This window comes from Panthera tigris, chromosome F3 (genome assembly GCF_018350195.1).
Source record: "Panthera tigris isolate Pti1 chromosome F3, P.tigris_Pti1_mat1.1, whole genome shotgun sequence".
Classification (NCBI taxonomy): Eukaryota; Metazoa; Chordata; class Mammalia; order Carnivora; family Felidae; genus Panthera; species Panthera tigris.
In genome coordinates this window covers 7,023,029-7,045,663 of record NC_056678.1, presented here as the reverse complement: position 1 = coordinate 7,045,663, position 22,635 = coordinate 7,023,029, and the positions used below count along the sequence as shown (strand labels likewise).

Below are 22,635 nucleotides of genomic sequence, written 5' to 3'. Positions count from 1 at the left end.
TTAGGATAATCACGCTTACGTTCAGGGTTGTGGTAAGAATTAATGCATTATATACAGAGCACCTCATAAGGTAAACACCCATCAGCAATAGTAGGAGTTACCACTGTGATGTTCCAGGTGAAAGTAATGTTCCTGGTCATTTTGCTAGAACTTTCTCTCCCTTATTTTCAGGAAAGACTTAGCTGAATATCAGAAAAATTGTGAAGATCTTAAAGAGCGACTGAAGCATAAAGAGTCTCTCCTCGCTGCGAATACTTCTAACTGGGTTGGTGGCCTGTGTTTGAAATGTGCTCAGCACGAAGCTGTTCTTTCCCAAACCCATAATAACGTTCACGTGCAGACCATTGAAAGACTGACTAAGTAAGTGTGCTTCTCCACATGGAGAATTGCATCTTTAAAGGAGCGCTGTGTCCCTTTATCCCTGTGCTGTCTCATATGCGATTGACCCTGAGCTTCGAGTGAAATGGACTGGAAACGGTCCCTTCATCAGAGCTTTCTGGAAGACAGAATAGCTGGGTTCTGCCAGGGTTGTGCGATCAGGTCATTTCGGATGAGTGGTCTTACCTCTCTAGGCTTCAGCCTCATCTCGAAGTAAGAGAATGGACGTAAGGAATCTTTACAATTCCCTGCGTGTCTCTGAGTCTATAACTGCAAATCCAGCACTACTTTTAACAAAACTGAGTTTGGAGGCTCTCTTTTGATGTTGTCAAGTCCTGGACTTCCGTGCTGTAGTGTAGGTAGAGTGAGTTCTTATCACGTCTTTGTCTCGTGCCTGCAGTGAAGAGTATTACCAGTGCATTGGAAGAAGGACTCCCTATGTCCCAGTATCAATATTTGAAGATCAACTAAGGACAAGTTACAAATGACCTTTCATGTAGTCCATCTAGGCTGAAATATGACAGTTCTCTGTGCATATCCTTTTTGTCCTATTTTCACTATTCCAGGGAGGTGTTTTCCTGTGGAAAGGTTATCCTGTGCAGTTGAGAATTTTTATCTACAATACTGTCCAGTGGTGTTGGTTCTTATTCCCTGTGCTCAAGGTCACCCCTGTCTGTTTAGACTCATTTAAATAGCTCAAACAGCACCACCTCTGAGAAGTATTCTCTGGCCAACCTCATCCCACCTGGTCTTCAATTGATTTAGGCTCCTGTCTTCCATGATTTTATAATATGTTGGCGGCAGCACGTGTGATCTGTTTTTGTCTGTATGCCTGGCGTCTAGCAGAGGACCTGGCCTGTGGTAGACGCTCCATGAGTGTTTGCTGCTCGCAGGACCAGGCATTTTGGCCTTTACTGCTTAACAGTCAGAGATCCTACTGTTGGAACTGGTGTGGAGAATGGAAAGACTTGTTCATTAAAGTCAGACCAGTTTTACTCTATGTTTTGACCTTTGGACAAATTACTTCTCTGCATCTGATTTGGGGGTTTTACGGGGACGCTTAGCCTTGGGGCCAGAGCACTAGCTTTTGAGTCAGACTGGCTGCTGAGACTTAGACTCTATTCTACCACTAACTACCTGTGTAACCTCACGAAAATTACTGAACCTCTCATGCCTCAATTTCCCCATTTTTAAAATGGAGATAAAAGTACCTAATAGAGTTATTTTGAGGTTTCATTAAAAGAATACCATACACTGCTTAAGACAGTTCCTACCAGTGATGTGAATAATTCAGAAAACAACAAAAACACACAAAAACCCAGTTTTTTTATTATTTGGCAGGCCAGATAATAAATGCTCCATAAATTTTAAAACTCCTCTGTACCTCTCCTGTTCCAAAAGAATCAAAATGCCATGGTTTCCACATGTGATTAACCTGTTGGTTTTTGTATAAAAACTGAATTTCTCCAGTATGGACTGACTGATACGTTTTACGATCTCAGCTGATGGTTCTGCTTTTTGTTATATTATATTATTAAATATATTGTTAAGTTATTCTTATAGATTTCACATAACTATGAAATTTATTAAATATATATTAAATATATTTTCAGATACAACTACCATGTGGTACACATTTATATATGTCAAGGACTCTGCCAGGCTGTTTAAAAACATAATCTTTTTTAATCTTAGTAAAGCATTCGTGAGGTAAATATTATTAGCTCCATTTTGTGGCTAGGGAAACTGAGACTCAGATAAGTTAAAATTTTTCCTGTTTACTTTTGAAAAAAAGAGACTTCTTTCACAAAAACAAATTCAAGATGGTTTAAAGACCCAGATCTAATTCAGACTATAAAAATATTAAAAGAAAATGTAGAAAATTATTTTCATGGCATTCAGCTAAAGCCCTGTGCATGGTATGGAAAATGAATGGCATAAAGGAAAAAGGTTATACATTTAACTTCATTTAAAAAAAGCGTTTTCCTTTTAAACGTTTATTTATTTTTGAGAGAGAGTGTGTGCATGCGTGCGATCATGTGGGGGAGGGGAAGAGAGAGAGGAGGACAGAGGATCTGAAATAGGCTCCGTGCTGACAGCAAAGAACCCAACACGAGCCATGAGATCATGACCTGAGCCAAAGTCAGATGCTTAACCGACTGAGCCACCCAGGCGCCCCCAAAAGAAACTTTTTATGATACAATAATACAAATTAAAAGACTGGGGAAAATATTTGCATGTTACATAACAAACAGTTGGTATAATGTGTAAAGAACATCCTTTGAAACAAACACAGAGGACAAACTACCCAGTGGCAAAGCACGTAAAGAATAGGAATTGGTGAGCAATGAAAGAGGAAACTGTCAACGTAGGAGAAGGTATTCACTCTGCTTTCATTCAGGGAAAGACAGAGTCTTTTTCAAAACCAACCCATCAAATTGGTGAAAATTAAGGAGATTGATAGTGACAGGTACTGGTGAGGCTATGAGTGAGTAATATTTAAGTTGTGTCTTACGTATTTCAACATCACCCCCAAGGAATATGGATATGCAAAATGGAGTAGTTTCAGGGAATGCTTTTACAGCGTTATTTGTAACAGTGTTGTGATATTGTGATATGATCAGAAATACATATTTTGGTCTTCATCTCTAGTTCCTGGCATATAGCTCCCAAAATCCTTATAATTTCTTGGGGTGCCTGGTTGGCTCAGTCGGTTGAGCGTCCGACTTCAGCTCAGGTCATGGTCTCGCCGTCCGTGGGTTTGAGCCCCACATCAGGCTCTGTGCTGACAGCTCAGAGCCTAAAGCCTGCTTTGGATTCTGTGTTTCCCCCTCTTTCTACCCCCTCCCTGGCTCATGCTCTGTATCTCTCTCTCTCTCTCTCAAAAATAAATAAACACTAAAAAAAAATTAAAAAAAAAAATCCTTGTAATTTCCTAAAATGGTAAGAACAGAAGGAACATCTTTTGTTTGGATTTTGTCCCTTGCTCCTGAAATAGCTGTGGAACATAAAGGTGAAAGGAACATCTTTTGTTTTTCTTAATAAGCTTCTTTCAACCACACCTGGGTTTATGTTAATAAGATGACTTCTGGAACCCCAGTACGGACGGGTGTGCCGCTTGCCAGGGGAAGCATCCTGGTGAGTAGAGATTACTCCCCAATCTCTGGGAAATGGGCGGGGACTAGAGATTGAGTTCAATCACCAATGAGTAATGTTTTTATCAATCCTATAGAACCCCCTATAGAACCTATAGAACCCCATGAAAACCCTAAACCATGGGATTTGGAGGGCTTCCGGGTTGGGGACCAAGGTGCTGGGAGGGTGGCATGCCCAGAGCGAGCACGGCAGCCCCACGCCCCTTCCCACATACCTTGCCCTGTGCATCCCTTCTATTTATTTACCTGTTAGTGAATTGTATCCTTTATAATGAATGGGAAAGAGTAAGTAAAGCACTTTCCTGAGTTCTGTGAGCTGTCATAGCAAATTATCAAAGCTGAGGAAGGGGTCAGGAGAACGCGTGATTTACGGCCAGTTGTTCAGAAGTACAGGTGACAAGACGGGACTTGAAAGTGGCACCCAAAGCCAGCAGACAGTCTTGTGGGGCTGAGCCTTGCCCTGTGGGGTCTGTGCTGACTCCAGGAAATTAATGTCCCCACTGAGCATCAGGGTCAGTGTCAGTATCTGACACCCCCACACGAGGTGTCAGAAGTGTTGTGAGTATAGAAACTACAGAAGAAACCAAAAGTGTTTCTTTTGGATGTGAACAACTAAATATCCTTCAGAGGTTTGCATCTATTATGTTATGCACAGTAAAAGAAAAAAAGAATGAAATAGATCTAGATGTACTAATGTGGGACTAAGCTCCACAATAGATTTTTTTTTTAATTTTTTTTTTAACATTTATTTTTATTTTTGAGACAGAGAGAGACAGAGCATGAACGGGGGAGGGTCAGAGAGAGGGAGACACAGAATCTGAAACAGGCTCCAGGCTCTGAGCTGTCAGCACAGAGCCCGACGCGGGGCTCGAACTCACAGACCACGAGATCATGACCTGAGCGGAAGTCGGCCGCTCAACCGACTGAGCCACCCAGGCGCCCCCACAATAGATTTTTGAAGGAAAAACATAACACACATGTGATACACATGTGATACATGAAGAAGACACATGTGATACAAAACTATTTGTATTTTTATTTTTGTAAAAGTCCATACACAACCATACAGTATATTTTCTCCAGGTTCATACATACACATAGAAAAAGGCTTAAAAGGGTAAACACTCAGTACTTAACAGTGATGACCACTGGAGAGGTGGAAGAAGGCACTGAAATTGAAAGTATGTGTCGAATGGGTCTTTAACCACATTGGTAATGAATTTTTCAGGGAGAATGTAATGAAAAAATTAACTTAAAAAGGGCAAAAAGCATATTCAAAGTCACACAGATGAAGAGAGGCAGAGTTTAAGTAGTCAAGCACAACCAAACCAAAAATTAAAGGCAGGGTTTCTTTCCCTATTGCTTTTCATATTACCCTTGTAGGTCATGAGAAAAGTATTTTAAGAGGAAGCTACAATGTTTACATTGATTTCAAGACTGGCAGTCATTTAGAAATTAGATTCTTAGTTCTGTATTCCTTTGTCTCTATCCTAAATTTCAGCTCTTAGCCTTTTAAAATAAATGTCAGCCTTCTCCGTTCAATTTTCTGCTTTGTCAGCACATCATTGGCTCCTGTTCTACTTTAATAACAGAGTGCAGTGGAAGGCCCCTGCTTTTATTGTCAATGAAACCTTTGTCTAGAGGAGTCCTTTGGCCGAAGCTGGTGTTCCACTTCTTTCAATGTGTTAATGCAGAATGCTGAATATTGAGTGTTATGCTCACTTGGAGGAGGGACCAGCCCTCTTTAGGTCTGGATTTCTAGTTTCACGCATAATTAGAAGGTTGAACCCTCAGTGAGCTGCATCATAGAATTCCCTGCATGACTCTAGGATGGAATTAAAAAACAAAAAAAAAACCAACAAAACTTGTATCCCCAAATATGACAAATCAAGACTTCCCTCCTGGCCTCTACTTGAAATGTGGCATTGTGACACCAGCTGTCAGTTCCTTTGTTGATCTGTGAGCACGGAGTGTATTGGGTATATGACACAGGACTGACTTGAGCCCAGGAAATGAACAGGATCAGCCATGACTTGGAGGCCAGACCACCAGTTTGTTTGTGGCGTTTTGTTAGGGCCGTGAGGACTTTTGTGGAGAGTATACTTAACAACCGTTGATGACACTGGATACGCTTAAAAGTTGATCTGAAGTCTTTGTAGTGTTTCTGAACTTCTGCCTTTCGCTCAGGCCTCATTATGCCTTGAGGTCAGTAAGAGGGAAAGTAACCCCTCCTTTTCGCTTAATGATCAAAACGGCTTCGAATGATAATCAAGACGGAATTGCTTTATATTAAATTCTTTCCTGTAGTTGATAGTGCCTTGGAGAAGTTTCAGCGTACTGCTCAGAAAGGAGAAGTAATTACTACTGTACTATCCTGGGACTTTAGTCCAGCTTGTGATTTTTCGAGTGGGTCTTGGCACAGTCGTGTATAGTTGGCTTTGAGAGACCGTGGCAGGAACTTCCCAGAAATGAGGAACAAGGAGATGTTGTAGTCAGCCTTCTAGACCTTCTTTTAAAAAACAGGGATAATACTGACTAATGATGCTTAATGATGCTTGAAACTGGTACTCACTGTGGAATAACTGAGGAACTAAAGGCATTTCGTAGGCACTTTATATTTCAAGAGGAAGCTCATGCCTATATAGCAGACTGTCTCTTTACCTTATTTTAAGGTGTTTTTTTTTAATTTTTTTTTCAACGTTTTTTATTTATTTTTGGGACAGAGAGAGACAGAGCATGAACGGGGGGGGGGCAGAGAGAGAGGGAGACACAGAATCGGAAACAGGCTCCAGGCTCCGAGCCGTCAGCCCAGAGCCTGACGCGGGGCTCGAACTCACGGACCGTGAGATCGTGACCTGGCTGAAGTCGGACGCTTAACCGACTACGACACCCAGGCGCCCCGGTTTTTTTTTTTTTTTTTTTTTTTTTTTAATGCTTATTTATTTTTGAGAGAGAGAGTGAGCGTGCACAAGTTGGGGGAGGGGCAGAGAGGGGGGAGACACAGAATCCGAAGCAGGCTCCAGGCTCCGAGCTGTTAGCACAGAGCCCATCACGGGGCTCGAACTCACAGACCGCTAGATCGTGACCTGAGCCGAAGTCGGACGCTTAACCGACTGAGCCACCCAGGCGCCCCTCTTTTCCTTATTTTAAACATTTGACCATGATTATTCAGGGACTCCCTCGGTTCTCATTGCTCTCACTGTTGCTCTGCATTCCTTAAACACCCCATGCACATCTTGTTAGTTGGTCTGAGAACTCACACCCAGGCTCCTTGCCTCATCTTCTGCTTTAGTTGCTCTCTCAGCAGCATTGAGGCCGTACTGCTTGCTTTGCTTCAGAAAACTCCTTGATAACGTACATGGTGTTGGTTAAGCACTCACAGAACTCTGGCCTTGGGTGATACGGAGAGCTGCCATCTCACGTTCACACTCATAGGCCACGTGTGTTTATACAGCTTCCCACTGGGAGAGACGCACTCAGGCCTGGCTCTGGGCTGGGCCTGCGGACTGGGAGCTCTGGACAGGCCTGCAGCTGCCTGTGTAGTTATCCTGGGTGCTGGGATTGGCTGCTCCCAAGGGCCAGGTCATGAGGAGTGGAGTGGGGCTGATAAAGGGGAGCTAAATCAAGAAGGTGACATAGGAACGGGACCGGAAGCAAGGCATTGTGTCGAAGACAGGGCTGACATGCCCAGAGCTGGGTTCATTCCGAGTGCTTGCTGTTGAGATGTGGGCTGGCTGAGTTGAGACGAGGCAAAACAGAAAATGCAGCGACTGAGTGGATAATTGCAGATTACTCAAGTGGCTTCCTGTACTGGTGCAGTTTAGGCATCTCTCTCTCCTGATGAAGCTCAGCTTCCCAGTGGTCTGAAGGCCACCTGAAAGCATGTGGTACATTTCTCTGACAGAACATTGGAGTGTGCCCGTCCGGTGGCTCCACAGGTTTTCAGTACAATCATTTTATGGGCTCACTGTTGAATGATGAGCTTAACAAGACATCAGTGTTTGGGGTTGTTTCTCTTTGATGATTGTCTGTGGTCTGAAGTTGGTGGGCTGATAGTCTGAAAAATTTTTTGAACCAGAGCAACAAAACTCCTTAGTTTCCAATTCTAAGTAGCCTAGTGACTTTTTAAATTTAGATCATGCAATACTGGAACTGGGAGGAGTTTTACTTTACCTCTTTGATGCCCTCCTGTGGCAGGATCACTACTCACCCACTTGGTCTTTGTCCTCTGTTACACTGAATATCTACTATCTGGCAGACTCCTCTTAACAAGAGGACACACACTGAAAAGAGATTAAACATATTAAGCATTAAGTCTCCTGTAAGAAGCAAATTTGTTGGATTTTGATCCTGTTGTGATCTGTCAGCATACTATAAACACTGAGCTTTTCTGTTAATTCTTTTTAGTTGGAACTTTGGCTTCAATGATGCCACGGTGCCAGGAACAGATCAGAGCATCACTGAATAGTAACTTGGGTCTCTTAGTCAGTCGTACAACCTTAAGAAAGGTGACTATATGATGCCCATTTTGACTTGCTGCCCTTAAAGAGTAAATTTTTATCTTATTCTAGAATCGTAGGTTCTAGTTGGATTGCATACTTTTTCTTTTTCTTTTTCTTTTTCTTTTTCTTTTTCTTTTTCTTTCTTAAGTAGGCTTTACACCCAGCACAGAGCCCAACGTGGGGCTTGAACTCACAACCTTGAGATCAAGGGTTGGACGCCCCACTGACTGAACCACCCCTGGACCGCATATTCTTTTTTTTTTATTATTTAACTTTTTTTAAAGTTTATTTATTTATTTTGAGAAGTGGGGAGGGGCAGGGAGGAACAGGGAAGAGAGAGAATCCCAAGCAGGCTCTGCACTGTCAGTGCAGAGCCCGATGTGGTACTTGATCTCAGAACCATGAGATCATGACCCGAGCAGAAATCAAGAGTCAGGAGGCTTAACCCACTGAGCCACCCAGGCACCCTGACTGCATATATTTTTTTAATGCTTATTTATTTTTGAGAGAGACAGAGTGAGAGCAAGGGAGGGGCAGAGAGAGAGAGGGAGACAAAGGATCCGAAGCAGGCTCCAGGCTCTGAGCTGTCAGCACAGAGCCCAATGAGGGGCTCAAACCCACAAATCGGGAGATTACGACCTGAACTGAAATCAAGTGTCAGAAGCTTAACCAGCTGAGCCACCCAGGAACTCTGACTGCATAGTCTTAATGAACCTAGTCCCCTTTCATGTTAGAGCTTTTTTGGTATGAAAATAGGCATACATTCACTTTTGCCTTCATATAATCTATTTTTTCCTTAACCAGAACAATTTAACCATGCTTTGACTCTTCTACTTTTTCACATAATCGTTGTGTTGGTTAGATTTGACCAAAATAACGAACTCCATTTTCTTTCCCTTTAGAACAAAAGAATTAAAGACAAATTATTTTTCTCAATTTAAAACAAACCAGGAAATTCTAAATTGAAGATCGCTATGCTCCCATGAATTTTATATTTGCAGCAGTCCTTTTTTTTTTAACAAAAAGATCATTTATGAAACTGCTAATAATTGTAACTTTGTTCAGTATTACATATTTCTTAAAATATGACTGCTTTCCAAATACCACAAATAGTTTAAATTATTTTGTCTTAAGAGATTTTTTTTTTTTTACATGGAGTCATTGGTTAATTCTGAAAGCCACTCAGACTCAAAGACTATAATCTTTGAAATCATTGCTCCTTAAAGGTTGCTAAATTAAAAGAAAAAAAAATCAGAATTGGCTCTCTCCCAGTAGTTTGGAACTTGGCCCAAAAAAAAAAAAAAAAAAAAAAAAAAAAAAAGGAAACTTCAAGCAGTTACTTTCACTGAATTTGAAACCATGGTTTAAACTTGAGCTCTCAAACAAAGCATGGAATAGCATACATAGCAGCCCAACTTAGAGTTCTTTGCTTTGTGTGTATAGAAATTTGCCCACCTCATTTTCTCTTTGGTCAGCTGGTCATTTTCATCCAGTGGATAAATTCCAAATATCCTAAAGTCTTATACGGGATTTATTTAACCCATGGGACTGGGCCTTTGCTATGTTACATGCCAAAGTGTTTTGGCATCTGGTTCCACCTGTCCCCAAGGACAGAGGGCTTCTGAGAATTGCTGACAAGGGTGTGGGACCAGGCAGCGGTCCAACCCAGCAGGATGGGATTTTGTTAAATCGTGAGCTATTCTCTGTGGAACCAGACCATTTGAGGGATTCAGCAGTACCACCCTTTGAAAGAAGAAATGGGTTCATAAGTAAGTGAAAGAATTTAATTGAAAGAGTAGGGCAGGGGCACCTGGTGGCTTAGTCGGTCAAGCGTCCGACTCTTGATTTCAGCTTAGGTCATCTCACAGTCATGAGATCGAGCCCTGTGTTGGGCTCTGCACTGAACGTGAAGCCTGCTTGAGATTCTCTCTCCCTCTCCTCCTGCCTCTCCCGCTCGTGGTCTCTCTGTTTCTCTCTCTCTCTCTCTCTCTCTCTCTCTCTCTCTCTCTCAAAGTAAAAAGAGAGAGAGAGAGAGAGAGAGAAAGGTCAAAAAGAGGATGGTGGAGAAAGACAAAAAGGAAAGGACCTATTTGTTCAGATAAATGCGTGGGGAGTCAGCAGTGTAGACAAGGCCTTAGCAGGCCCTGAACCTGTGTACAGCCCCCACCTTCTCTGTCTTATTCCTTTTTTTCCTCCCAGCCCCCAACCTTTTAATTTGTAGACTAACTTCCTCTTTTCTGGGCTTGAATCTGCAGCCCGCAGTGCGCTCATCCTCTCCACAATAGGTGGTTGTCCCTCCAGACGCAGTCCTGCCATGAAGGCTCAGCCTTTCTGGCCCCACTGCATGCACCTCGCCAGGGGAGGACAGAGGGCCTTTCTCCAGGGTGTGCTTTAGGACGTGCTAAGCCGGCCCACCCTGGCTCTTCTTCTGTGTGTTCATGCCTTTTTCTTCCTGACTCACGAATACATGATCGTGTGACCATTTCTTGTTTTGAATGTTCTTTTTGTGCTGACAGGGAAAGAGATGACTTAATGTCCGCACTAGTTTCCGTCAGGAGCATCTTGACAGACGTGCAGGAAAGAGAAGCCGGCGCTTATGAGCAGGTGAAGCAAGCCGTGCAAGTGGCCGAGGAAGCCAATTTCGAGAAGACCAAGGCAAGTCTCAGAAGATCAAAATTAAGGCAGCCTGTCACTGCTCTTTTTTCTCCTCCAAGTATTCCTGTGGCTGTTCATCCTTAACTAAACTCTTTTTTTCGAAACATGCAAAGCAAAGACCAGTGTTTTAGTGTTGGCTTTGCTGAATTAAACAGATTTCCTGTTGGTAGAATTCTTAGTCCTCTGCAAATCCTCTTGTTATATCGCTGTTCAGAGAATAGAGAGCGACATGGCAAGGTACTTGGAGAGACTTGCATGCCTCACCTTTTCGTTTGCTGGTGATTTCACGTGCTGTGAAGATCTTAACTACGTTTGTACACGTTCAAGTATGACTGCAGACAAATGTTTCTCCTCCATGCATGGGAGATTTTGAGAACATCCAAATATGCCACAGATAATGGATAATATATGTGTATGGAATAGCATCTTTAGCCATGAATGAGTCCGGACGCCTGGATGCTAAATCAAACACATTGAGTGATCGTGATAATGACAGTAATAGTTACCACTTCATGATCAGGCAGTGTCATAAGCACTTTGAATTATGGGAGGTTATCGTGGATTCCTTGCTCTGTCTGAGTCCACCGAAGTTGCCATGTATTCTCCCTAGCCATACCAGCCACACTTCGAGTAGCTAGTGATTACTGTCTTGGACGGTGTGGATATAGAACATTTCTGTGAAGCGTTCTGTTGGATAGCTTTGGTCTAAGCCATAGCGCAGCAGCAGTATTGTATTAAGGTATGGGCTCTTCAACTCTCTCTTTAGCTCCTCAGTCACTGCCTTAGCCATTTGTCTCCATCCAGTTCATCCGTGACTCTTCCCAGACCACTGGCCCTCACTGCTTTCATTACTAATGCCCCTGTGCCTCTGAAAGTTCTATTCATTCAGACCAAGCTCCCTTATATGCTTTGTCTTCTCAAACACTCCTAGTTCTTCACTTGTACTGAACTCTAGCTGTCCCTCGATGACACCGTGACCCTCCAACCCTCCGGTGAAGGCCCTTTGCCACTCCCATCGCCTCATCTGGCTGTGATGGAGGGATCAGCATCCTCTCCCTCCTTACTGCCGTTTCCAGGCCTTTGTTTTATCATCTACGTTAGTGGCCATTCCTCTTTGAAATCATTGTTGTCTCTCCTCTCCCTGATTTTAATCAATATAAACTCTCAATTTCAGATGTCACTATTTGAGACTTATTTTAAAGAAAATCATCCATTTTATTACTTGGGTTTATAAAATAGTTGTTGGCTATTTGATACTTTTTAAGAGCGTTAGCATCTGACCCTTTTCTCCCTTGTCTTTGTCTGTTCAGGCTGCTGTAACAGAACTTAAACAGCAAATATTTCTTTCTCACAGTTCTGGGGGCTGGTGAGCCCAAGATCAAGGCACCAGCAGATCTGGTATCTGGTGAGGGCTTGCTTCCTGGCTCATACGTGGCTGTCTTCTTATTGTGTCCTCATATGGCCAAGGGGGTGAGGGAGCTCTCTGGGGCCTCTTCTATAAGGGCACTAATCCTATTCATGAGGGATCCCTCCTAAGGATCTAATAACCTCCCGAAGGCCAAACATCCTTATACCATCGCATTGGGGATTAGGTTTCAACACATAAATTTTGGAGGGGCACACACTTGGAGTCCATAGCACGCTCCACTGACCTCCTCGGATCATCCTGAAAGGTCTCTACATCCCTGTTGTTAATACACACAACACTGTAATCCCAGCACACTTTGGCTTGCTTACCTCTAGCGCCTTCCCTGTTCTGCAGTGACTGCCGTGAGAACTGGTGTGTCCATGGGATCTCAAACTCTGCAGTGCTCTCTCTGACCAGAGCCTCTCTCTGCCTCGTCATCCCCATTAAACCTACTCACTGTCCTCATTCCTGCTTCTCCTTCAGCTTCTTCTCACATCTTGTTTTAACTGTTGTCTCCACGCTGGTCTTCTTCTCTTTCCATTTAAATATGAATTTTATGTCCCCAACTGAACTCATTACATTTGCTCCCCCCAAACTGCTGTGTTCTCTGTCCATTGAATGGCACTTTCATCCACTACCGTGCCCTGACCGGAAAGCTGGTTGGTCATCCCCCACTTCTCGCCTGACTTCCAGTCACTAAGTACACGTCTTAGTTTCTGAACTTCTCTTGAATTCCTTCCTCACTGTCCCCTCTCTTGTTCAGCACACCATCCTCTCTGGACTTATGAATTACGACATCCTCTTCCTTTGCCCTGTTCCCTGCACTGCGGCTACAAGTGATCTTTCTTTAAGGCAGATTTGACCCTGGGACTCTTTACTTAAAATCTGTCCAGGATTGCCCACTGCCTCAGGACAGTCTCCACACCCTTTCACAGACTTCCCGAGGTCTGTCATGTGCTTCCTTCCAGCCCTTCCATGTCACTTATTACTCTCCTCCAGCAGACGTGGCCACTGTTAGCTTGCAAAGGCAGCTGAGTGTAGGGGTTGGACAAGGTCTTATTAGAGTTAGCAGACCTAGATTCAACTTTGGAGCCCCGCCATTCACCAGCTGCGTGACCTAGGACAACTTACTTAATTCCCCAGGCCACGGTTTTTCCTCATGTGTAACATGGAGATGATGTCTGACTTTGAGGATTGTTCATGAGGACTGCATGTAATGGACTGATCGAGTTTAAAACTTAAGTTTTATTTATTTATTTTGAGAAAGAGAGAGAGAACCTGTGGGGAAGGGGCAGAGAGAGAGGGAGACAGGATCTAAAGCAGACTCTGTGCTGACAGCGGTGAGCCTGATGTGGGGCTCGAACTCACAAGCCGTGAGATCATGACCTGAGCCGAAGTTGGACGCTTAACCCGCTGAGCTGCCCAGGCACCCCCATTGAGGACTACATCTTAAAGTGGAAATCTGTTATCTTGTAGAAACTTGGACACACAGCATTTCCTCAGTAACTAGGTGATGGTGATGCCTCCTGATCCCCCTGTTTATGCCCTGCTTTTTAGCCCCTGGGCCTTTGCACATGTTGTACAAATTCTTCTTCACTTCCTACCTGGATATTTTCTCCCATCTTTCAGGTCTGCTACTCCAGAATATCTCTGGGGGCACCTGGGTGGCTCAGTTGGTTAAGCATCTGACTTCGGCTCAGGTCATGATCTCACAATTCGTGAGTTTGAGCCCCACCTTTGGTGAGCTAAAGCCCCGCTTCTGGTGAGCCCCACTTCTCTCTCTCTCTCTCTCTCTCTCTCTCTCTCTCTCTCTCTCTGCCTGCAGTGGGATTCTCTCTCTCTCTCTCTGCCCCTCACTCACTTGCACCCTCTCTCTTTAAGAAAAAAAAGAAAAGAAAATCTCTGTTCTCCCGTGCCTAGATTTGATGTACCTCTTATGTGTCTGTAGAGCAGGGTTTCTCCACCTTGGCATTATTGACATTGTGGACTTTAACATAATTCTTTGTTGTACAGGCTATCCTGCCCGCATGCCATAGGATATCTAGCAGCAACCCTTGCCTCTGTTCACTGGATGCCAACAGCATACCTCCTGTTCCCCAAGTTCTGACAACCAAGGATATCTCCATACATTGCTACAGCTTCCCAGAGTGTGTGTGCGTGTGTGTATGCATGCGGAATCGCCTCCAGCTAAGAACAACTCTCATTACAGCATTTATCAAAGCGTATTATTATTCCTTGTTTGTCTTTATCTTTCATTAAGCTTTAAAATTTCTGCCAGGAACGAACTTACCCATCTCGATCACTATGAAATCTTTAGTGCCTTGCATAGTGCTTGGCCCCTGATGGTACCCAGCATCCACTCACTAAGGAAATTGCAACCTGTTTTCACTAACAGTCTAGAATTCTCTTATTCTTATCTTTCCGGTTTACCCACTTTGCCGGTGCCAAGCGAAAGCCCGATCGCACTTTTTTTTTTTTTTTTTTTTTTTTTTTATTGCTACTTTCAGCCTGTCAAGCATTGCTGAAGAAAGCCACAGAATGAATTCCACGGGAGAGTGGTACCGGTCACCTTTGGTTGTTTAGAAGTACTGTTTAGCAATTCTTTCCTTTGTAGTTGACCGCCTTCCCTACTCAAGGCAGGAATTTTACTTCCCACGCTTCCCCAGCTCCGCTGTTAGCTCATCACTCCATGGCCAACCTATGTCACTGACATCACAACCAACTGACAAGAGCCCCTTCACCACCTTTTCATCCCTCAAACGTGTCTTCTGCTCATTTTTTCTTGCTCATCTGGCCCTCTTACTTCCCAAGATGGATCTCTTTCTCTAAGTTCTTGAAGCCTCCTGCTTGGAGGATTTCAGGGAGTCTGAGCCATTAGTCACCACATCTTGTATCTTCTGTCCCTCCCTCTCCTCTGTTTCCCCTGTCATCCTGTCTACAGCTGTTATTCTTGTTTAAACAAACAAGAGGCAGCCTTCCCTTGATTAGCTTCCACGTAATTGCCTACCTTCCCACCGCCATTTTACTGGCGGACCTTTCAAAACAGGCGTTCACCTTCGAAGCTCTCTGTTCCCTTCTGAACACACTGCAGTCAGGCGTTCAACAAAATGTAGTCTGATTTCATGCTACTGAATTGCTCACTCAGTGGTCACCACTCATTTCCTGATTACTAAACCCAGTGACCTCATCTCTGCCTTCATTCGACTCCAGCTCTGCCGTCTAGGAAGCCATTGGCTGGCCTGTTATAAACACGTCCTCTTTTCCCCTTGATTTATCTGATATTTACTCCTGTGGGAGTCATCCTCTTTGTATGCTTTTTCTTCTCCTCTCCATCTCTTTTCTCTTATTTTCCACAAGCCTTCAACACCGACATTCCTCAGTCAGGAGTTCCTTCCACCCGTGTCGTCCTAATTGCCAAGAATTTGTCTCTCCAAAATCCTCCCTTCATTGGAACACCCCCACCCTGTGCCTTTAGCTGTACCAGCCCTCCTGAGCACCACACCCCCGTTTCTTGCTGCTCCTAGACCCCTGTATATGGGTGATATTCCATTAGCATCTGAAAATCTGCACAAATTATTGTTCCTCTCTATTTTCCTGTCCACCACTCCTTTTCCTTCTACCATTTTCTGTATTCTCCTCGGATACTGGCTCCCTCATCTTACCAACAGCCCTGGCTCACAGCCTCTAAAATATCTTGGCTTCTCCCATCCCTCGCTCTCAACATCCAATCAGTTGCCAAGCTCTCGGTTTTTTGAGTCTTTTCCTAAGCTATGCCCACCCTTTCCTTCCTGGCTCAAGTCCTAACATACTGTTATGCAACCTATGTAGATGATTGCATTAGCTTTCTACTGGTCTTGCTCAGGCCTCTTCCAGTTCCAGTATATCTTTCCCACTGTTGCCAAAGTCCTCCTCAGTTGTAACGCTCCCTGTTCTGGGAGCTCCCTTCTTGCAGTACAATAAAAGCATGACCTGCCAGATCTTTTACAATATGTCCCCCCACCCCCCGCTATTTTTCACTACACTCTTTCATATGACCTGTGCTGTTTCCTGAATGTGACCTACAGTTTTCCTGAATGTGACTTACAAGGTCAGGAATGTGACCTTCCTGAATGTGACCATGAATTTGCTTATGCTACACTTTACAGCACTGTATTGATCTATCTATTCAACCTGTGAGGCTCAACTCAGGTGGCAGTCTTCCCCAAAGTTTTCCCCAGCCCCTTCTTGTTTGAATTAATCTCTTCCTCCTCCATATTTGACTGAGCTGTATAGAATTTTGGTAGCTGTTTACATAGCTCTCACCACCAAAAGACCTTTTGGTCTCACCACCAAAAGTCAGGTCTGTGACATCTATCACTATATCCTTCACATGTTCATTGCACAATGTTTGTTGAATTGAATTAAAGTCAATTGTTAGCTTTAACTATGAATATGAATTTTGTAATTAGTGCTTTTAAAAATTTAACAGTTAAGAACAAAAGAAGCTATTGTGTATTGGGAATCCAAGGCATTTTTCATTCAATTAGTAAGTAGTGCAGAACCGATTTCTAAGCATCATTGAATTAGTAATAATGCAGGGACTGATTTCCAAGCAGTTTACAAAATACAATGCAGATCTACTAGTTTTTATCTCTCAGGGATGTTACAACATATTAGGGATTTTGCTTCGTGAGAGTAAAGAGTAAAATGGCATACATATTTTAATTTTAAAAACAACTACTTGATTGTTGAGCCCCTCTTCTATCTAGTTCCTTGACTGTTGTTGCCATCTAGTGTTCCATTTTGCATATTGCATTCTAAGTAAGTACATGGAATTATTTTATGTTATATACTTACATTGACAATGGCAGTGAAAACCTAAGGATTTTATAAGAAAATAAATCTATAACACGAGAAAGTTGTAATGCCATGCGTAGATTCAGCTGTGGAATCGCTCTATTCTACCACTTTTTTTTTTTTAATTTTTTTTTACATTTATTTATTTTTGGGACAGAGAGAGACAGAGCATGAACGGGGGAGGGGCAGAGAGAGAGGGAGACACAGAATCGGAAGCAGGGTCCAGGCTCTGAGCCATCAGTCCAGAGCCCGACGCGGGGCTCAAACTCACGGACCGCGAGATCGTGACCTGAGCTGAAGTCAGACGCTCAACCGACTGAGCCACCCAGGCGCCCCATCTATTCTACCACTTCAAAAAAAAATATTTTTTTTTTTAACGTTTTTTATTTATTTTTGAGACACAGAGAGAGCATGAACAGGGCAGGGGCAGAGAGAGAGGGAGACACAGAACTGGAAGCAGGCTCCAGGCTCTGAGCCATCAGCCCAGAGCCCGATGCGGGGCTCGAACTCATGGACCCTGAGATTGTGACCTGAGCCGAAGTCGGATGCTCAACCGACTGAGCCACCCAGGTGCCCCTCTACCACTTTTTTTTTTTTTTTTTAACGTTTATTTATTTTTGAGACAGAGAGAGACAGAGCATGAACAGGGGAGGGTCAGAGAGAGAGGGAGCCACAGAATCGGAAACGGGCTCCGGGCTCTGAGCTGTCAGCACAGAGCCCGATGCGGGGCTTGAACTCACAGACCGTGAGATCGTGACCTGAGCCGAAGTCAGCTGCTTAACCGACTGAGCCACCCAGGCGCCCCTACCACTTTTTAAGTCTGTGATCTTGGGCAAGTTACTTAATGTCTCAAAGCTGCTCAGTTTCTTCAGCTGAGTGATAACAGCTATTTAAAATTCGGGGCACCTGGGGAGGCCCAGTCATTGAAGCCTCCAACTTCTGCTCAGGTCATGGTCTTGCGGTTCATGGGTTCGAGCCCTGCGTTGAGCTCTGTGCTGACAGCTCAGAGCCTGGAGCCTGCTTCAGATTCTCTGTCTTCCTTTCTCTGTGCCCCTCCCCTGCTCATACTCTGTCTCTCTGTCTCTCTCAAAATAAATAAACATTTAAAAAAAGAACTATTTAAAATTTAGCAAGAGTGTTAAATAAATTGACCCATGTAAGCTATTTAGCAAAGTATTTGGCACATAGTAAGTGACTAATAAATATTTTTGGTTTTCTTTGAAATTGCAAGTCTTTACAACCAGGGATAATTTTAAAATAGAGGAAAAAAAATAACCTCAAAAAATGAGGGTGGAAAAGCAGAAGTTTTGTAGTGATGCCTTGGTAAAGCTTCAAGATGAAGAGGTTAACCAGGCCTCAGACCTGCTTGCTTCTATTTGAAGAGAAATTGTTGCCTTTGGCATGAAGTTATCATGACCATCTCTATAAGGAGATAACCCTCCAAGGGAAGATTAAAAAAAAAAACAACAAAAATCCCAGGAAGTTGAATCAATGTCCCCCAACTATTTTCCTTTCCAAATTATTATTTTTCTTACACTATAGTAGAGTCAGAAAGGTGAAAATTATAAACCTAAAGTAAAAAGATCAGAAAGCAATCGGCCATTTGATCACAAGCACAGGCAGAGAACATATGCTTCTTGATACGTAGATTATCTTCCACAAAACAAAAATCATAAACATCTTGAAAATGGGAGATAGAGACTGATAGGTTTCTAGTAGCAAGTTTATAAATTGAAAATCAATACTTTTCATTATTCATAAGTTAAATGCTTAAAACATGTTGACAATCATTTTTATTTTGTGGGTTGTAGTTCATCAAAATGAAAACATTGTCACAAGTTTTCACGTGAATTTTAAATTTAATTTTTTAAGTATGAATTCTATTATTTCTCATAAGATCTTGAATTCTTGAATCAAGAATTCTTTGATCATGAAGGTTTCTAGGAACCCAACTCTAACACTTGGGAAGGACTTTCATGTGTCCTAAAATAGATTTCCTATTTTGAAAAATTTAGTTGACGAGATATAAATTTGTTTTGGAAAATGTTTTGACCCCAAAAAACTTGTTGGTTTAATAAAACTAGAGCTGGGCATATCAAGTCCAATAAATTATGTCTTAAAAAGGGTGTTAATGTGGCCAGCACAGAATAACCACAAATGAAAGAAATGTCCCAGAAGAGAAAAGGTTCCTTGAGGATTGAGTCTACTGGGTGGGGGAATAGTAAAATTCAGCTCCTCAAGAGCCACAGCCATTTCCACTGAAAAGGGGCCGTGCTCAGGGACTTGAAGAATCCACCCTCTTGGGAGCAATAGCAGCTACAGGTCCCAAATCATCCTGGTCCCCTCTGGACATCTCTCAGTTAGTTGTCACTGACCATTTACTGACCTCACTTGTGAGAATTCAGTTATTATGCCTTTACCAGATGGTTAGACAAGCAGAATCAGGGAGGGATTCCGGAAACTAGGAGAGGGAGCCCTGGAACAAAACAGGGAAGCTTTAATGGAAAGAGTGTATAAATACTTGTTTAGTTCTCTGTGATCTATCTAGTGTGTGAGGTCCGTGGTAAGAGAGATACCTCTAGAAAGATTAAATCACTTTTCTAAGTACAAGTGTTACTGATCCTTAATTTCTTCATTGTGACCAGGCATAGATATGAAAATCAAGACAAATAAAAGTATGCCTTCACACTTCCTCATCATCACCTCTCCGTGGTGGCCAGTCCTAACCAGGAGAAGGCCATCCACAGAAACCGAGGCTTCAGCATTGCTTTTAAGTGATTTACAACTTCTTGCTTTGGACTTTGTGTTTATAACGTCTTACCTTGGCTTAGGCCTCTTATCCTGTCAGGATCATTTACTGTTCCTTGTTCCCGAATGGACTGAACTTCTTGGAAGTGATTCTTTGGTTGCTGTTCATGTTAACCTGATGTTTAGACCTTCAGCAGTCGTGTTCTGCTGTTCCTGTGCTTAATTAATGTTGACTCCTGAGTTGTTGTTCAATGAAAAAGCTTTATATACAACAGTCATTTTATTCTTTCATGCCAGTTGTATTCTATCTGCAAAAGTTATGAACATTTTTATTAGGTTCATAGAAAATCTTTTTCACAACAGCAATTGTGTTCTGAAGCACAGAAATCTCAAATTCATAATCTATCAAGCTCTAAGGGCTTAAATTATAGAAAAACTATGCTTTTTCACTTCTTTTAAAATCTAATGTAAAATTTTATTTTACAGGCATCCTCAACTAGAATTGGACTTGGGACCAAGTCCCTGGGAGAATCATTTTTCAGTTACTGTATATGCTTGTCAGTTAATCTGAGACAATTAAGTTTTACCCTCATATTTTATAACTAGGAGTACAGCAACTTTCCAGAAGAGTTTGAAGGAAATTAGGATTTAATGCTTTCCAGATGAAGAGAAGAAAATTCACCTGTCATATCCTAGATTATTTATTGTTTATATTTATTGTAGCTTTCTCCAGAGGGAAGCAGAGCTACGCATAAAGCCTGTGGTGCTTACTGAGACAACAAATGTGACCCTATCCCACTTGTAACTTGATACATACTTACACAGTTTGTAGGTCATATGAGACTTGGGTTTCTTGGCTTCCCAATTTAGGGGAATGTAGCTGTTGAATGAGGTGGATATTGGATATTAGATAAGAGCCACTGGAATAAGACACCATAGAATGACTCAGATTTTCTGTCAAGCACCTTAGCTGTATAGGGGTTTTTTAAAATTGGGATTTTGAAGCTAGTTTATTATTGGGTGTTACACATAAAGACACTGTGAATGTAGTCAAAAGGAAGTTAGAAAGTTTTTACTTCTAGAAATCCAGAGTGGGAAATTGAGACTAAGAACAATTATGGACTCGTAAAATACCAGCGGTGAAAGATGGTACTTCTTAGTTCATAAAACTAGGTAGTAAATGCTCTTTTGAGTCTTTCCTTGTCTAAACTTTTTATTATTACCTAATTTTTACTTTAGTTAATCAAGTTTCAGGAACCTCGATTATTTGATAATGTTAAGAATAGATGCCTGTATGTAATAACCAACTCATCTCATTTTCAGTTTTGATCTGTTTAACCAGGAGCAAATGAAAAATCAGTTAAACTGGAGACTCACATATTTCATTCAGTATAAACATGATATATAATTGAAATATAATATGAGAATGCTTGAGTTTTCTGATGCCCTTTTCCAAATTTGGACTCATCTGTGGCCTTCATCGGGGTCCATTAATCTGAATTCTTTTAGTTGCTTAGTTAATACAGCGTTAATTATGAAAATTGAAATACGTGAATAAATGTACCATTTGAATAGTATTTTAGATGTGTAATTGGTATTGACAAACGAGTATAAAATTGTTCTAATGGGCTTTACAGCGAGTTGTGATGATTTTAAGTAAAATCAAGGCTTAATTATCTCATTTTCCCCTCACATTTTCCAAACTCTAAGACCCCATTTCCCTCCATCTTACTTTGGCAGGCTTTAATCCAATGTGAACAGTTGAAGAACGAACTGGAGAGGCAGAAAGAGCGACTTGAAAAAGAACTCGCATCGCAGCAAGAAAAAAGGGCCTTTGAGAAAGAGATGATGAAAAAGGACCTAACAAAAGAAAAGGAGGACCTGGGATCAAAGGTACCTGTGGATTCAGTTTGTTCCCTGCCCTGCAGCAGAAATGTTTGTGGTGATGTCACTGATGGTGCTATAGGCTACAATTTTTGAGTGAACTCTAAATTTTAAAAATCTTGTAAGTAGCCAATTGCTTATAATTTAGAGTTCAGAAACATTTTCCATTTTTCCAATGTATTTCTCGAGAAAAGTATATTCTCGGACCTCTCCAAATAAAACAGTCAATTGGATTCCATGCTGTGAAGTTGTAAAATTTGCTTTGATCCCTCCATTCTGTTTGAGTCCCTGTCTCCTGTTTCTCAGAGGAAAGGAGGTGCTCTGTGGATATATCCAGATTTTATTTCAACCTGGGTGAAGTCAAGGAGCAGTGACTCCCCCACTTGATCCCCCACTCTTAAATTAGACTTGCAGAAGATAAAACACATGTAAGAAACCAAGTGGCCAAGGAAAAGTGATTATGTACACGGTACAAAGCAGGTACCCGATGAATAATGAACATAACCAGATGGATGAATAGAAGGGAGAAGTGAAGGGCCAAAAGAACAGCTGGCCTGAAATGGGCAGTGTTTGGGAAACAGTAAGAAACTGGAAGAGAGAGGGGCACCTGGTTAAGGGTCTGACTCCTGATTTCGGCACAGGTCATGATCTCATGGTTTGTGAGGTCGAGCCCCACGTCCGGCTCTGCACTGACAACGCGGAGCCTGCCTGGTATCCTCTCTCTCCCTCTTTTCTGTCCCTCTCCTGTTCACTCACTCTCTCTCTCAAAATACATAAATAAACTTAAAAAAAAAAAAAAGGAACTGGAATACAGAGATACGTGAAACCTAGCTTTCAAGTTGCTCTAACAGAGTAAAATTGAGCAAGATGTGGTCCATGAAATGACCAAAACAGCAGTTACATGTTGTTGTTGTGTTTACAGCAACTCGCAGCTTGTACCCTGAATGCTGTGCTATAACATTCTAGTGTGTGATAATGACCTTATTCAGCACGTGTCTCTCCTGAGTATCTGCTATGTGCAAGGCAACGTAGTCCTGAGGATGCGTAAAGAGAAAAATCACCAACTCTG

General features: G+C 42.4%; 1 protein-coding gene across 11 annotated transcripts in view; it reads left to right on the top strand.

The window, feature by feature from the left end:
• The window catches only part of SDCCAG8 (SHH signaling and ciliogenesis regulator SDCCAG8), a 251,378-nt gene that overhangs the window by 55,929 nt on the left and 172,814 nt on the right, over positions 1 to 22,635 (top strand). For all 11 annotated transcript variants that reach the window (XM_042976936.1, XM_042976940.1, XM_042976937.1 and 8 more), the window contains 3 exons: positions 172 to 360; positions 10,552 to 10,690; positions 21,423 to 21,575. In XM_042976936.1, the coding sequence (XP_042832870.1) occupies positions 172 to 360; positions 10,552 to 10,690; positions 21,423 to 21,575 (481 nt within the window). The remainder of the gene's footprint in view (positions 1 to 171; positions 361 to 10,551; positions 10,691 to 21,422; positions 21,576 to 22,635) is intronic.